Source organism: Typopeltis vanoorti, chromosome 3 (genome assembly GCF_054136105.1).
Source record: "Typopeltis vanoorti isolate ZY-2024b chromosome 3, IOZ_Tvanoo_1.0, whole genome shotgun sequence".
Taxonomy (NCBI): domain Eukaryota; kingdom Metazoa; phylum Arthropoda; class Arachnida; order Uropygi; family Thelyphonidae; genus Typopeltis; species Typopeltis vanoorti.
Genome location: NC_143551.1, coordinates 105,960,723 through 105,979,652, shown reverse-complemented (window position 1 = coordinate 105,979,652; position 18,930 = coordinate 105,960,723). Strand labels below are relative to the sequence as shown.

At 34.3% G+C, this 18,930-nt stretch overlaps 1 protein-coding gene across 2 annotated transcripts in view; it reads right to left on the bottom strand.

The window, feature by feature from the left end:
* The window catches only part of spg (dedicator of cytokinesis spg), an 869,351-nt gene that overhangs the window by 749,284 nt on the left and 101,137 nt on the right, over positions 1-18,930 (bottom strand). The window contains exons 4-5 of one of the 2 annotated variants that reach the window (XM_090390789.1): positions 15,269-15,324; positions 7,703-7,799 (exon numbers count right to left, since the gene is read on the bottom strand). In XM_090390789.1, the coding sequence (XP_090246915.1) occupies positions 7,703-7,799; positions 15,269-15,324 (153 nt within the window). Of the gene's footprint in view, positions 1-7,702; positions 7,800-15,268; positions 15,325-18,930 lie in introns of those variants that run through there. The other variant, XM_090390790.1, reaches the window with a different exon arrangement.

The window sequence follows — 18,930 nt, the reverse complement described above, 5'->3', positions numbered from 1 at the left end:
AAGAAAGTGTACTTTGCATACTTTGACGTAAAAATTGCAGAACAGGACAAGTCATGGGCTCCAAATAAAGTGTGTAAGTCATGTGTAGAAAATTTACAACAGTGGAGCAAGGGAAAACACCAAAAATCAGCTTTTGACATTCCAATGATTTGGCATTAACCGAAAAATCACATAGATGATTGCTATTTTTGTTTAGTTCAGACTTCTGGTTATAATAAGAAGAATAAGAAAAAAAGTGTGTATCCAAATCTCGACTCAGCAATTCGGCCAGTTGCTCATTCCAATGAAATAGCCATGCCAATTTATAAAGGACTTCCTTTACTTGATAACGAGCATGATCGGGATATGCCAGATGTTCTTGAGGAGCAAGACCCGGATGTTGACTTAGACAATGAAAATTTAATATCTAGTTCTGGACTGCAACGTTTTACTCAAGCAGAATTGAATGACTTAATAAGAGATTTGGGCCTATCAAAGGAATCATCGGAATTGTTAGCTTCAAGATTAAATGAAAAAAAACTTACTGGAGCAAGATACGAAGATAACTTTTTATCGTAGCAGGGAAAGTAATCTTGTACAATATTTTAAACACGAGTGTGGATTTGTTTACTGTAACAATGTGTCAGGTTTACTAACTGAAATGAGTGTTGTACAATATCATCCAAACGAGTGGCGTTTATTTATCGACACTTCAAGAAGAAGTCTCAAGTGTGTCTTACTACACAATGGGAATGTATATGGCTCAATTCCTATTGACTATTCAGTCCACTTAAAGGAAACATATGAGGACATTAAAAAGGTTCTGAAGTTATTAAAATATACAGACCATAACTGGATCATCTGTGTGGATCTTAAAATTGTGAACTTTTTACTTGGCTTTCAAAGAGGATATACAAAGTTTCTATGTTTTCTATGCTTCTGGGATAGTCGAGCTAGAAACCAACACTGGAGTCAGAAACATTGGCCTCTTAGAATATCCTTAAATGTTGGAGAACAGAATGTTATAAATCAACCTTTAATCGACAGAGAAAAATATCATTTTTCCACCTCTACACATCAAACTAGGTCTTATGAAGCAGTATGTTAAAGCTTTAGATTTACAAGGTGACTGTTTCCAATACATATGTGAAAAATTTCCACGACTTAGTTATGAAAAAATTAAAGCTGGTGTATTTGATGGACCGCAAATTAGAACTTTAATGAGAGACCCAAATTTCATCAACTCTATGAATTTGAAATTGAGAAAGAGGAAACAAAAAAGCGTGCAATTACAAAGATTAGTGGAAACAATGCTTAAAAATTTCCAGTGCCTAGGTTGCAACATGAGCATAAAGCTTCATTTCCTATACAGTCATCTTGATAGATTTCCCAAGAATTTAGGTGCTGTAAGCGATGAACAAGGCGAAAGATTTCATCAAGACTTAAAAACTATGAAAGATCGGTACCAAGGAAGATGGGATTCTCACATGATGGTCGACTACTGTTGGAGTATTCAAAAGGATTGCCAAAACAGAACACACAGCAGAAATTGCTACAAACAAAAATTTATTCCCTGAAACTCATGTGTAAGTAAAATTGTTATTTTTTTATAAATATTCTTGTAATTTTTAATGAATATTGTTAAGTAGTTATGTATCTAATTATCGGCCTCTCTCGCATTCAAAGCGCCAATATGTGCCGTTGCAGGTTCTTATGCATTTATTCGTTTACAAGCAAGAGCAGTGAGCGCTCCGATTATGATCTGCGCACCGCTTTGAATAATAGGCTATATCTGCGGGAATTTTTCGAATTTCTTGATAAAAAGTTAGGAACAGATTTTTAAAAGTACATACTTTCAGAAAATAATATTAAAAAATCGATTTTTTTATCCTCTAAATAGTACTGCCTCCTTAAAACTATCAAAAACTTACAAATTAGTAAAAAGAAAATGCCATAGAGGAAAAACCCGACATGATAGAGAAAAATGGGTTTGATATTTGAAATCAGCGCACCCAAATTAGTAAAAAACAAGTTTCATATAAAAGTCAGCAAAAATTGTGTTGGGCTGTGTAATTAATCTATTATTGATTTAGTTGATATACATAAGTACACATGGGAAGCAAGAGTACTTATGTATATTTTTATACCTGAAGAAAGTATTGCTGATTTTTAGCAGTTAAATATGCAGAAGTCTCTTAATAAAATTCCACTGTTATTGATTACTGATTCCCCTCTGATCCAATGCATCCTGTTATTGGGTTATTTCCCACTATATAGGCGTATGGATACACCTATATATACGTTGTAAATCAGCAGTCACAATTCAAGAAAGTAAAGGAAAATGGTTTAATGAAAAATCAAGTGAAAGACAAGGTGTACACATTGTCTCAACCCTTATTCATCAACTTATGGATCACATTTTAAAAGAATGTGCAATAAACCTGATATCAAAATTAGAGATGTCAAACTTAACATGTTACTTTATACAGATGATGTTATACTCTAAACAAATCCAGCACAAATCTCTGGATTCTTTAAATAAATTTAATAACTGTTGTAACAAATTTGGCAAGAAAATCAGCAATAAAGAGACTAAAACTAAGAAAACTAACTGCATTTTCTATTAAACTATTTAGGAACAATTTTCAGTGAAGATGGAAAAATAAATATGGAAATAGGCAAGAGAATTAGCAAAGCTGGTATAGTAAGAAGTCAACTGGTTAAATTTATATGGAATAAGGGGAAATTAATCAAAACACTGAACTAGCTATATACAAGACAGTGCTCAAAGCAATTTTAACTTATGGATCTGAGAGCTGGATTAGAAGACAAGTACTGAAGACTGCAGATACACAGATGACATCAATGGTAGAATCATATGAAAATTAAGATATTAGACAGGAATTTGACAATGTTTGCATTTCATAATGTGTAAGCAATGCATATCTCCAGTGGAATAGTAACTAACTTAAAAGAGAATTGGAGAGGAAAGATTAGCAAAACAGGTGCTTGATGCCAATATTGGGGGGGGGGGGGGGGGCACAGGAATACCAAGATCATTGTGGAATCATGTAGAAGTGCTCTAGACTAGACTGTCACTTGTCAGCATTCCAGTATCTGACAATACTGAAATGTTGACAAGTGACAATCTAATCTGGAAGAAAATTGTTGATCAGAGATCAGCAATAGATTAAACTTAATTGTGTAGAACTGTAATAGTATCCTGTACACTACTTGATGGTTAACACACACACACACACACATATATATATATATATAATAAATTATTTTAAATGATTGATATCGAGAGATAAAGAGATGATATCTCTTTATCTCTCGGTATCAGTCATTTAAAATAATTTATAATATTTTCTACCGAGTAAAAATGAATAATCACAATATATGTATATATATGAGAGATTTGATAAAGTATAGAACAATACAAATCTTTTAATTTTTCAGAAAATGACAATGTATACTAAAATAGTAATTATAAAAAACTTTAATACTTTCCTATATTTTGGCAATGTTACATTGCCGCCATCAGGTATCTCAAAAAACAATCATATGTGTATGCAGATACTAACACTGAGCAAATGAGATTGAATAACAGAGCAAAATTAATTAGTTAGGGCTCTGTTTGGATAACAGGGCCCTAACTACTGAACACTTTCTTAGCCAATGGCTACAATCCCCCAAAAAATCCAAAAAATAATAAAATCATGTAACAGCAACTCCTCCTCCCCCTTCAAAGCACAGATTACTCAAAATCTATCACCATTCCATATATCTGGGGCACATCCAAAAATTATAAGGCAGTATGACCTTATAACCAGTTACAGACCACATAAATTGGCATCTCTTATCTGCTCCAACAAAGACCAGGAATATACCAGGTCCCTTGCAGTTGTGATTATCTGTCCTACTACAGCCAAACAGGCAGGATATCCGAACACAAGGACTACATCCAGCTCCACCAATACAGTCACTCAGGACTTATTGACCATGCTTCGGACACTCACCACAGGATTGCTGGAAGGCCACTATTACACTGCAGCAAATACAAATATGAAAGACTTTTCATCGAATCTGCCTCAGCTTTAAAAAACTTTCCAAACCTCAACAAATTTGGATAAATGAGACTGCCCCAAATTTGGGAAGCATACATTTTAAGAACGTCAGCCCAATGGCCAAGACAACCCAATTTAGCCCACTAGGGGGCAGGCACTGTTTAGAACTTATGTGATACTCAGCTGGGAGGTTTCTTCATCTTGAGTTGAATTATTTTCATAACAGATGTCACCACAAGCCTGCAAAATTCAAATAAGTTTAAAAGTCATTTTGGTGGATATTTTTTTAATGTAAAAAGCATGCTCAAGATACTTGAGCTTAGCCATTTTTAAAATACTTGAGATAACTCAAGCAAAGCTGTGAAAAGGTTAATAAAATTCTGCCACAATGCCATCTGCTCACTCCCCTAATTTTTCTCAGATCTCTCTCCTATTTGTGGTCTTCAGTCTTTGATCAGCTGTTTGATTTCTAACTCAACCATCAGATCCATAAGTTAAAATTGGTTTCAAAACTGCTTGTATCCGGTTGCTTCACTGTCTTGACTATTTTCTCTCTTATTTCATATAAATTTATACCTTTCACTTCCTATCATATCATTATTGTTTATTCTGTTGTCTATTTCCATATATAATTTGTCATTTATCTAAAAAAAAAAAAATTGTGTTTAAATAGCTCAAATGTTTAACTTGTTCTATAGGCCTCCCATTAAGGATGCAGCTGATGTTTTCTGTTTCTGCCAAAAATTTCTTTCTGCGAACATGTTGCTCTCTAGCTTAATTTAATTTTGTAACCTAATAGATAATAACATAATAACAGGACTCTAGCTTTGATGTAGTAAAGTTTTTTCCCCTGCCAGAGATCAGGTCAGTAGTCTTAACAGTTGACTAAATCAATGTACCTACAGCATACCATGTAGATTGTAGTGCAGTGTGTTTCTTTGTATATATGTATACTCCAGATGATGACCTTAATGTGAAGGTCAAAACATCGAGTGATTATTTTGGTTGATATTAAACTGAAGTTTTACTTCAGTTTAATATCAACCAGAGAAATATGAAAACAACACAGTAGTTGTTTTCATGATTCTTTGAAAATGACTTTTGAATATCATGGATCCTCAGCAAGCTCCAATCATGTCCAGAAAAATATTTCCACATCATCTGACAGCAGGAACAAAAAAAGCTGAAGACATTTGAGACATCTTCTAATATGTCTCATTGTGCGTTCATTGATGAACATCCTTTTGGCAAAATATCTTCCTTTTTTATCCAGAATAGTTGAAAGGGTTGGCAGGGTCTCCAAAACCATTAAGAAACTTCATTCAGGGGATATTTTAGTTGAAATATCTTGTCAGAAACATTCAGAGCAACTCTCCTGCACAACATCAAATATCGGGAACATCAATTAAAGTCACTCACTCCCACTTAAACAAGTTTTAACTCTTCCTAACCCAAAATGGCTAGTATCAGAGTGCAACCTCCATGATATTCATAATGAGGAGATTTGCTCTGAATTAAAAAATCAAGGAGTGACAGATACAAGAATTTTCATAGGTAGGAATGGTGTAATAGTACTGATCAGGAACATCTTTTTTACTTTTAACACCCTGAAACCTCCAACAGCAGCGTATCATAGCTACCCTGTCAGACCCAACATAGGATGTTGAATCCTTTGCACTAATTTAAGTGCCAAAAATACTGAACATTGCTCTACTACCTGTGCTTGATTTGGCAGTGAAGAGCATGAAATTAAAAATTGCAAATGCAAAATGCCCAGATGCACTGATTGCAAGGGAGAAAAGCAAACATATTCTTGAGAGTGTGGAGAAAGATTGAAACAATCAAGACAGAGCAGAACATTTTGTATTAGGAGGCAAGTATACCACATCGATGTTTAGTGAGAGGAACAGTAAAAAAAAGTATTTAAGGAGACATTACCATATATGATTGCCCTACCTTCTCATAGTTTTATCATCTTTGAATGGTGTGTGTGCATGCGCGTGCATATATACACATACATACACTTTACTTGGAACCTCACTGAAGCTAATCAAAGAAATAAAAAAATGAATGTGCCCTCACTCCTGAAAACATACCAAAAATTATTTGGTGCGTTTTCAGGAGTGAGGTGTGTGTCTTTGTATATATATATATATATATATATATGCGTGTTTCTTTGTATATATGTGTAACTCCAGATGATGACCTTAATGTGAAGGTCAAAACTTCAAGTGATTATTTTGGTTGATATTAAACTGAAGTTTTACTCTAACATGGTAGTTGTTTTCATAATTTTTGAAAATGTATTCTGATCACCGTGTAAGCAAGAAAGAAAGGAATCTCTGATATATACTTGAGGATGAATGAAGAAGGATTCAGTACCAGAACTCTCCACTCATTACAAAGTTGCACACAGACAGCACTATCTTGTATGCAATGAGTTCACTAAAAAGTAATGTGCCACCACAGATTTTGCTGTGGAAGGCCAGCACAATGCATGACCACCAAACCCTCCTTTTCCAGATGTTCGAGAGTCACACTAAATGGCAAAGAAACATGCTGGCAGAATATTAGATTCTAGTGATGGAATGTGTGGAAGACAGAAAAAGGAGAGCAATGAATATGGGAAACAAAGAATAGAAACTGATGAAAGGGGGCTAATACCATCTCTAGGAGATACCCCTCCACCACAACAGATGACCCACATGGAGGAACAACTAAATTAAGAGGTTTCTCAAGGAGAAGGGGGGGGTGCCAGCGGTTCAAGAAGCAAATCAGATTCTTTCTCTTTAATCACTTGCCCACACACCACCCTCATATGCTCCATCTTTTCACCCTCTTGTGCGGGGGGGGAATGAAAACAACTTTCTGATTTTTTCTTTAAAAGCTTACTGAATTAAATTATGCACCAGCAATCAAAATTTGCAATACACAGAGTTTAGAACTTTCATAGTCTGCTATGAAATTAGTTAGGTGAACAGTTTCATAACTTGAATATACTCAAAAGTGGATTAACACCAGTAACCAAAAGAATACTCGGCTAAGATAGCCACTATAATAAATTTAGTTTTTAATCCTTTATCCCAGTGAGAGCAAACAAAGTTTATGCCTGAAAATATCTTCAGGACTGAATATAGTGTTGTACTATCTTATCTGGGTAAGTAGTACAACACCAGGCAACTCGGAGCAAAGGTGGAGCAAGCTACCAACACTCCTATCCCAGTATCTCCCATAATGCAAAACATTTCCTTGTGGATATGTATACTGTTATGCATTAAGGGATTGGCCACTACCCAGACTAGTTTTGACCTTTATTGAAGTCTCTTCAGTGGGAGCCAGGCCCAGAGTTGAAGATACCAGGCAGAAGGCACTGTAAATTAAGTCAGCATCTTTATCTCTCAATGTACATCTTTTGACATTAAGCAATAAGCAACCACCATAGCAACAATACTAATGTTGTTTCTAAAGTCTTATAACTTTTCATGGGTGGGGTTTGCTGAATAACACAAAAAGTATACCTTGCTGATACAGAACTGATCTACTCGGAGCAAACTGACTCAAAAACACATTCTTGAAAAATATAAAAAATAAATATTTTTAAAAAGTTTAACATTATAGTTAAAATCATATATTTGAATAAAAGAACTACTCACCACATACAGTCTTTTCCAAATAACAAGCCATTCTCTCAATACGAATGCTACCTCCTTGACAGTGGAATTTTCTACAGGAGTGACTGTTTCATACAACCTATCCATAAACAACACATATAATTATTTATCTATTTTATCAAAGGAAAAAAAATACACACAAAACAATTCTTCATATATCAGTTCTAGATGATTTTAATTGGCACTTGCTAAATAAAGAGCTGAAGTGGCAATCAAAAAAAATTATGTTAATCTGCAGAGCAGCATTCTCCGCAATTATTTAATCTCAAGCCCACACAATGCATGAGAAATTTTCAACATCCTTCCATTAACAGCTGAAAAAAAATATGGTATTTACAATAATCAAACAATTAAGAGGACTCATAAATTAAATATCCACATTATATTTAAGTATCTGCTTTATATTTATATGTATTTTAGAATAAGTGCACTATTTAAAAGCCACTAAAAGCAATAGGAAGAAAAGCCAAGGTCTCACATTTATTTGCAGAAAGACTTAAAATCAATACCATCATCATCTTTGTTAAATTCCTAATTTGTAACTTGTGGAATATTAAAGATACTAATGGATACTCTGATAATTAGTACTATGTGATTAAGTCTGCATTATTACTAACCTCTATTAAAAATTTTCTTTCTAATCTGTTACTTATCCAGTCTTCAATATGGTCAACATTAACATTTCAATGTTCTATGTCCTACTAACTGCATTAATCAACCTATATATCTGTCATCCACTCTTTTTAGTTTTTTCCAAGTCTGCCTAAGCATGCATGCTGCTGCTGTCCAGAAGAGGGCAAGCAGCATGCATGCTGCTTAGGCAGACTTGGAAAAAATTAAAGAGTAGATGACAGATATATAGGTGGATTAATGTTCTATGTCACTACTGAACTGCCTGACATTACTCCTCTACTTTCTATCAAAATTTTAAGAACAAGACAGTCCAATGAGAGGGAATTTGTACATCAGTGAAAAGTTTTTTTGACCTTCACAGGACTGCCAGGCAACAGGAATTTGTACCAACTCACTTTCCCACCCTCTCATCAACCCTGAGAACAAAAGTTATAATCCAGTTATAATCCAGCTTGAACCAACTTCTCCTCCTGCTCTTCTTTTATTCCACCTATGTTCTTGAACATGTTAACCTCTCTGTCTTCTCAAGACAGAGAGGTTGACATGTCAACCTCACTCTCTCTCTTCCCATGATCATGGGAAGAGAGAGAGAGAGAGAGAGTGAGGTTGACATGTTCAAGAAACGTGTCAACAGATTCCTTTCTTTCTTCTTATTCTCTTGCCTACACACACAATGCACTAGTGTGCTATACGTTTACAATCTTTCATGTGTAAGTCTGATACAAAGAAACTGAAATTGTTTCTAAAGCTGGAGAAAACCATCAATAGTCAATTATTATGCTATCTTGAAAACTCAACTAATAAACAATTACCAACATATATGGATTTTGATGATGTTGGTCAACAGGACATTTTCTTACTCAGGTCATCCATCTATGGATAAATGCATCCTCTGGCATTACAAAGGAGCCAATTGGGATGACCTCTGAAATTTCTACTACTCTTTTCCTTTCCTTGGGCTGACTACTTCTTCCACTCGCCTGACCCTAACACTTACTGCGAATGAGTCGCAGAAATTATTCTCACTGGTATGAAAGCCTTAATTGTCCATTCAACCCATAAGCCTGATCCATTTTCCAAGCCCTAGTTAAACCGAAAATGTAGCAAATCAGTTGAAAATAAAAATTAAACTTACCACATGCAGCTCACATCAAAAACTTCAGCTTCCTACTCTGCCTATATCAAAACACACACGTATGGTTGGTGAGTGGAATGTATTGCCTGAGTGTGCTGTAAGTGTAGACAAATTGAATCAATTTGAGGTGCAGATACTAAAAAGTCTTCTGGTTGTGATGACACCTTTTCGATTGTGCTCAAGCTGCATCATCTAGATGTATAGTAATATTTATAATACTAGATTTATACATATCTAGTAATTATCCCAATGCAAGGAAGCGATCTCATATCCATACTATTCCAAAAAAGGATGATGGAAGTCTACCATCAAACTACTGACCAACTGCCATCACCTCTGTCCTCTTGAAAATAATGGAAAAAGTCATCAACAGCCAACTCCTCCACTAGTTAAAGGCTCAACTGATCGGCGACCACCAGTACATATTGCACCATTCAAGATCCACAGCTGACCTCATAGCTTACATCACTAACCATGGACACGTACCATGGAAAAGTTCAGAGAAACTTATGCTGTGGCCCTTGACATTTCCAAGGCTTTTGATTGTGTGTGGCATCTAAGCCTACTAAACAAATCACCATCCTTTTGTTCTCCCTGCTACCCTCTGTAATTGGGTAGCCAGCTTTCTCTCTGGTCATTATCTGCAAGTCATGGTGGATGGCTCTCTTCAGGCTTCACCATAATGCTGGAGATTCAAGGCTCTGTCCTATCACCTACTCTCTTTTTCCTGTACATATTTTTTTGACATATTCACGGCTTGGCAGACAAACAGTACTATCCACTCATTCTAGTCATTTCACAAACCATGCAGTACGGTGACATTCCATGCTACAAGATCATCTCTAAATAGCGCCATAAACTTTGATCTACATACAACCCTTCAATGGGATGAGGACAACCTTGTCATATTCAATGCACTAAAACACAGTCTTGCCTTTTCTCATGCAAAAGAGATCCCAGCTCACCTACCCTTACCTTCAGTAATACACAAATCACCAAACAAGATCAGATCTTTTTTGCTTGGACTAACATTAACCTCCAGTCTTTCCTGGCATAATCACATCACATCAATAGCCTCCTTAGCATCCAAGAAACTCTGCATTATCTTTTGTTCAAGAGCCTACTTTACGTCCAAACAACTCTTAACTATATACGAATCATACATTTCCTGTACCAGATAACTTGTGAATATAATTTGACATACTTTGGGCAGACAGGTAATTCTGTGGAAAAAAGAATTAATGAACATCAATATTACATTGAATACGTGAAATCTCAAAAGTCAGGTCTGGCACAGTATAGTACTGATGCGAAATCGAGTATCCAGATATAAAATCTTTTTTTGTTTGTTTATTTGTTTGTGTGTAATGACAAAGTGGGACCATGGTCCATTTCTGAGAAAATGGAAGAGTCTGACAACATAGAATGGATCTTGGTTTCATAATCCACACTATGAAATTAAAATGACTCGAATTTCTTTTGTTAGCTTTAAAAATGATATCATCATCATCATGCGGACTTCTTAATGAACTCTTCTTGAACACTGTGATGTTACTTTTGGATATACAACAGTTTAATTAAAAAGGATGCACTAAGTAATCAGGTGGTTAATGCATCATGATGCAACAGAACCTTGCTTTTTTTCACTTGCGACCATATCAACTTGCATTTTAACTTCTCTAAGGAAGTTAAAATGCTGTCTCACCACCAAGAATACATTTTTTTAAATAACTAAGACTTTTTATCAACTGTATAAATAATCAATACAGGTTCAACTTGTGGAATTTACTAAATTAAACTGAAATGTTACTTCAACATGCTTTGCTCTCTTTTGTTGGCTGATAGCTTGCAGGAAGATTTTAGAAGAAACAAACAAAAAGATCTAAAGCATTTCAAACAGCCATTATCTTACAAACTGAAAAATACTGAACAGCTGACTTCAGTCATACATTCTACACAACATCCTACAAAAAATTACTAATTCCCTTCCTACTAATCAAGTTGTATTAAATTTTTCCAACTATAATCTTAATGAAATAGAATCTTCAAATTTTGAGCAAAGGCTTTGGCTATGCCATAACCCCACAATACACTCCATAGTTGGTATGATATGATAAGTACTGAAAAAGTCACAAAGTTTCTAATGCATGTTGAAAGTTTATTTTTCACTTGGTTAGAGTATAATAAAATTAGTTTAATCCTTTATCCAAGTGTGAGCAAACAAAGTTTGCACCTGAAAGTATCTTCAGGACTGGGGTAAGGTGGTACAACACCAGGGCAACTCGTTGCAAAGGTGGAGCAATCTACCAACACTCCTATCTCAGTATCTCCTATAATGCAAAACACATCTCCTTGCAGATATGTCTAATGTTATGCATTAAGGGAAGGGCCACTACCCAGACTAGTTTCGACCTTTATTGAGGTCTCTTCAGTGGGAGCCAGGCCCAAGTGGAGATACCAGGCAAAAGCATTAGCAGGTCATCTCTACCTATAGGAGTTGCCAAATGGTGCACCACCCTTTTTTAAAAAATTACTCTGGATTTAGAGAAAGATGTTGAAAGTTTATTTTTCACTTGGTTAGAGCATAATAAAATTAGTTTAATCCGTTATCCAAGTGTGAGCAAACAAAGTTTGCACCTGAAAGTATCTTCAGGACTGGGGTAAGGTGGTACAACACATTGCAAAGGTGGAGCAAGCTACCAACACTCCTATCTCAGTATTTCCTATAATGCAAAACACATCTCCTTGTGTTATGCATTAAGGGAAGGGCCACTATCCAGTATATGAAAATATAACATTAGACATATCTGCAAGGAGATGTGTTTTGCATTATAGGAAATACTGAGATAGAAGTGTTGGTAGCTTGCTCCACCTTTGCAACGAGTTGCCCTGGTGTTGTACCACCTTACCCCAGTCCTGAAGATACTTTCAGGCACACTTGGATAAAGGATTAAACTAATTTTATTATATTTCTAATGCATGATAAAGCATTAACTACTTGATTATTTAGTGCATCCTTTTTCTTAAACTGTTGTTTACTCAAAAGTAGTGCAGGTTTTGCAACTTATTGTATGCAGGGCTAGCACTAAAAAAATAATTATGAGAATGCTAATTCACAGAATAAATTTGATCCTGATGAATCTATTCTTTTTTGCAATCTGATTTTTAAAATGTCACAGACATACAGGAGCCAGCTATTATATAGCTGGTTCCTGTATGTCTCAACCTATATCATTAATTTTGTATCAATATTATATAGCTATTATAAGGCCTAAATACTATCAACTTTCTTTCATCCTCCAAACAAGTTATTTTTTATACCAATGGATCGTCAAACACCAATATGATTAATTGAGATGCTGGTGCTCTCCTTCTACTCCCGAAAGGTGAAAAACTTTCAATAAAAGTTGAATCTGGGAGAATTGCTTCCAATTTTACCAGCGAACTCTATGCAATAAATAAAGAGCTCGAAGCTTACTTAAAATTATCATCATCTCGACAATCAGAGGGAATTATAATTTACAGTGACTCAAGATCAGCTATAAAGGCAATCAAAAATAGCAATACCAAGCTCACACAAGACATCCATAAACTCTTAAGCCAACTAAAGTGTTTAGGAAAACATTGCATTTTACAATGGATTCCTGCTCATGTAGACATTGAAGGCCAGAGAACTCAACCAAGAAACTGATATAATGCACTAGCAAAATCTAAACTAATTCCACTAAAATCAGGGATACACCACCAAATTCCTGAAATGAATGTTGACAGAAAGACTTCCACCATGATAGCAAGACTCCAAACAGGACATTTTAGAGGAATGAAGATTAATACGGATGATACAAGAACATATAGAAACTGCAATAGCTTCTCTAATACTAAACTGACACCACTCACATTTTTACCTGTCCAGCAATTACAGCAGCCTTGCAAGCAATAGATCCTAATCCTGAACAACAGCTCTATATGAACAAAATCATTGACATAGCCAAAGCAGTTCAAGGAGCACACAGAAGTATCTAAGACTCTTCAAAGGACAAGACAACAACAACACAGGAACACACTCATGGAGGGTTGTCATTTAAATAGATTAAATACAAACTCTATTAAAAACTCTCAAATAAAAACAAAACAAGTGAAAATAAAGTCTCTTCCAGCAGATATGAAAAATATAAAGCATTCTCTGCCACAAATCATCATATATATTTAATTATCTATATCTGCAAAAATCTCATTAACATCTAAACTTCCTTTTAACATGCTAGACTCAATGGCTTATCACAGCTAAGTAAGTTGGCTTTTTTGGCACTTAATTCTTGTAACTGGATGGCTAATTTTATCAGCACAGTGTGCTAGGCCTGTCAATCATATGTATTTTCTGACTACAGCAGCTTACATAAATTAAGGAACAAAATGAAAAATGTGATACCTCGGGTGGTGCTGTCAAATGAGTGGTGGTGTTAGCAGTATATGCAAATGAGTCATAGCACAATAGCAGGTGTACTGGAGTATTTTCCATTTCATGTCTGGATGAGAACAGGACATGTCATGATAGAAATATTCTTGGATATGGCTGCAGAGCATCATTTAACCGATGAATTTAGGTAATTAATCATAAGACTAGATGCCAGGTGGAGGTAGTCAGATGAATGCATGCAAATCAATCCATGGATTAAAGATATGGAACCAATTTCGACAGTTGCAAACAGCATCCAGGAGGTACAGTGAAAGAAAGCAATGGGCTACAACCAAAGTGGATGACTGATATCTCAGATTATCTGCTTGCTGAAACAAGAGTACTACCCTGAATCAATTACTATCTGACCTATCAGCTACAAGAACATTGGTATCTGCTTCTACTGTGCACAAAAGGCTTCATGAAGGTAATCTGTATGCAAGGTGACAGTAGTCTACATGCCCCTATTCCCATGCCACATGAAAGAACATTTGAATTGGTATGTTCCACATCAACTGGATCGAAGACAAATGGGAGTTGGTGTTGTTTACAGGCATCTTGATTTACTGTATAAAGAAATACCAATCAGATCTGGAGAGAACCAGGGACAAGTTATCATTCCTCTAATATCCATGAAAGGGGCACTATGATGGAGGTAATGTCATGGATTTTGGAAGGCATCTCGTTTGGTCTATTAAATCACAGAACTATTAAATTATGAATAACAGAAAATAAGTTCTTAATGTTAAATCTAGCTACATGCAAAACATCAAAAGCAAATATAATCAGTTGTATACAAGATGTATGTATTTTTTTAAATCAGAATTTTTAATTTTCAATTGCAATGTAATCATACAAAATGAAGTACAATATAGGATGAATCAAAATATGATACAATGCAAAAACATAACACTGTGCAATACTATGTACAAAACAGTTAACATTTAAAACAAAATTCCTCAAATTTCTATTTGAAATCAGAGGACAGTGTATAACCACTCAGGTTTTAAGTGGTAATAATTGGTGACACAGTGATGTTCAGTAACAGTACCTCTATGTATGGTTTTTATTACTCTCAACTATGGACTGAGCAGATGCCTACATTTCAAGGTAAGTTAGTTATTACTGTTAAGAAATAAGTAAACAATATATAAGATAAGATTTATATGAATATAAAGAACGTGTATACAAAATGGTTACTGTAATCAGTAAACCAATTCAGAAAGAAAGAAATCTGATAGATAGCATATACATATCCTTATTGTAAATTACCACCAAATGTCTACATAATTAACATAAAAGTAATTAATAATTATATACTTACCCTTCATTATCAATATGGAAAGCTTTTAAATGAATATAGGAAGCTGGAAAGATACCCTGCGGGGGAATAAAAAGGGATCAAGCAATCTACAGTAAACTTTTGAAAGAGCAGCATCATTAGGACATGGATGATGCTGTTTTTTTAAAAAAAAATTCCTGTTATTTCAAGAATCTTTACAAGACAGAATATCGAAATAAGAAACAAATAAATATTTAAATAACTAAATATATTTACAAAAGATACATAAAAAGGACACATCTATTTGAAAAATATTTGAAATAAAAATGGTCACAAAGTGCATCACATTCATTTGAAAACAATTACATAAAATACAGCATTATGTATTAAAGATACATTTTCTCATTAAGATATGTTCAAAAATATCATATGAAAGCTGTTGTGCCAGCATGATTATTTCCAGAAGTTGAAACAACACTTTCCTGAGAATTAGCATTAACTAATTCTCAGGAAAGTTCTCTAATTCTCTAATGCTAATTAACCATCTTTTTTTATAAAATGCCTCAATAAACATTCTTGACTCATATGAAACTGTAAATAATTTCCAATAAGTTTCATTTTGCTGATGCTTCACTAGCAACTTGTAGATGCTGTTGGCAGTATATAACTTTGGTGCATATTTTGTTTTCACATGACATTAAGTTGTTCTTCAGGGAAAATACCTGAATCAGATATTTAACCAGATCAAATATCTTGAAATGTCAAGAGTGACTACACAAATTTCTTACACCTTTCCATTACAATCCAGAAATGGATGATGGGGATCTGTTTTGGATGAGAGAGACAGAATCCATACTAGTGGTTGCTGATTAACTGGTGAGATTCCTGTTAAAAGAGGATGATTGTTAAGAAAACTGATCAACAAAGATTTTGTAATTAGTACCAAAAAAGGTAAACCATTCTGGGAGAACAGAGAATACAAAATTAAGTAAGAGAAATAATCAAGCAGGGGAGTCTTTCTTATTTCTTATTACTCTTATTCCTTCCTGAAATACACATATTCCAAACCACCATAATGTCCCCTCTCCTTTCTGTATTTTAGAGCACAGAACTTAATCTAATAAATATGACAGAACAGTGGTAAAAAAATACTGATGAGCAATGCAATCAGGAGTAGATATGAACTTAAGATACAAACAGAAAAAAAAAAAAAAAAAACTGAAATGCAGAAAGCAGCTGGAATTAAACCAGGAATATTCAAATATCTAGGTATAAAAGGTTTTAGAGGCTACATTGCATAATTCAGAAGGCCTAATCGGACGATCTAATTCCAGGTAATTGGGGAAGAGAACTCATAGTACTCATCTATAAAAAGAAAAATAAAACAAAAATAATATGAGAAATACAAAGGAATTTCCCTAATCCAGGAAAGATTTAAGCAAGCATACTTGTGGAGAGGCTAAGAAAAATTATGGAAGGAAGACTTGAAAAAGAACAAACAGGATTCAGTCCAAACGAGACAGAGGTTGTCAAGATCAGATTTTCACTTTAAGACAAATACTTGAGAAATGAAGGGAATCTAACAAAACTCTGTATATAAGTTTTGTAGATCTGGAAAAGGAGTATGATAAGACACTAAGAGAAAAGCTATTCATACTGCTAAAATTATATGATGTAAACAGAAGATTATATCAAGTAATACATAGTCTACATTTGAGTTGTAAGTCAGCAGTTCAAATTAAAGGAGATACAATAAAATGGTCTGATATTGAATTAGGCATAAGACAAGGGCACACAATATCAACTGTTATTCATTATCTATATGGATCACATTACAAAGGAAAGTGACCTGGCATCAAATATGAAGATATTCAACTTAGCTCTTTACTTTATATATATGATGTTATGCTCTTAAATAAATCCAGTACAAGATTGCAGGATTCTTTAACTAAATTGGTAACTGCTACTATGACAAATCTAGTATGAAAATCAGCAATAAAAAATGGTAATAAGAAAACAGGCAGGAATATTGAAAACATCACCTGCATCCTCAATGGGAAACCTATAGAACAAGTAAAACAATTCAGCTATTTAGACAATTTTTAACAAAGATGGCAAATTAGATATAGAAATACAACAGAATAAACAAAGCTGTTATGATGAGGAGTCATTATACCAGCTTTTGAATACATTTATATAAAATTAAGAGTAATTTTATAATTACAGGTAACCCTCGTATAATGCAGTACTTATACAACGTGGTTTCAATATAATGCGGTCTACAAATTGTAGTAACCCTTGTTCAATGTGGTACTTATACAACGCAGTTTTGATATAACACCATCTACAAATTGTAGTAACCCTTTATCTTTTTATGTATTTTTCACTGTGCGACTTAAAAATCAAATTTTATCTTCATTAAATTTGCGTTTGCCAGTATCGTGCATGTAGTTATAAGAAGCGAATTTATATTAGGGAAAATATCTTTATCACACACATACGTCAATTGTTTACTGTATAAAATGTTTGTTGTTGAAAATTGTCTTCGTATTTTGCCAGGAAAGTGCATTAAAAATCATAACTGTGTTAATCTCAAGCTGAGCACTTTATTTTCTGGTGAGTTACATACAATATATAAAGTTTTTTTTATGTAAAAATTTATTTTTATAGTAATGCCACTTAGAGGGCTTTTGCGATATGGTTAAAAACAAAATTAGTGAATTAATAATTGGGAAAACAGATTTAAATGAGGAGGAATTGATCCAGTTAATAGATGACGTCCAAACAAATGGTGGGGAAAGTTCTGCTGAAGATTCTGATTGTGATGCATCTGTTAAAGAATTCAGTTTAAAGAAATTAGCAGAAGGATTGGACTTGGCAAGAAAGTGAGGAAGTTATTTTACAAATAATAATCCCTCAATGGAGCACTCTGGAAAATTCACAAGACAATTGGATATTTGTTTAGCTCCATATTATGAACTTAATACAAAATTGCAGCATAGTGGTAAGCAAGGTCTTATTACCGACTTTTTGATAACTAAACCAGCCAAAGTATGCAATGAAAATTATACAAATGATTTCAAAGAGATTTCAAGTGATGATGACATCCAGCCACTCCTAAATGAAGCATCTACAAAATGTTCACTTTGAAGACAGTGATGACAATTAAATTATGCACTTCGTTATATTTTGCCTAAAACATTTATGCATTATGGGCAATGAAGTTTACGAACAATTTGTATTTTTATAAGTTTATACTATGCATTTTGTTTCATCCTTTATATGTTTTCTTAACTTACATGAATTACCTGAATTAAATAAAAATATTTTTTGTTGGATATGTCATTGTTGTTTATATAATAAAAAAAAAACAATTTCGGAACAATAACCCTACTTTTTCTATGTGATCTGAGTCTCGCATAACATGATTTATATAACGCAGGATTTCTGTGGGCCCTAACATCCGTGTTATATGAGGGTTACCTGTATAATTATTATTTTGCGGTATTATCTCCATAGAGTCCAAAGACTCATCACGGAAGACCCAAGTCAACTATCATACACACAAATCCTATTATAATTCTCCTTGAATCCATTCACCATCAGGGAAATCACAACCAATTCTGGCAATCCATTTCGCTTACTCACCACTCTCCACACAAAAAATCTGTTCAGCACACACACCCCTACTAACCACACTCTAA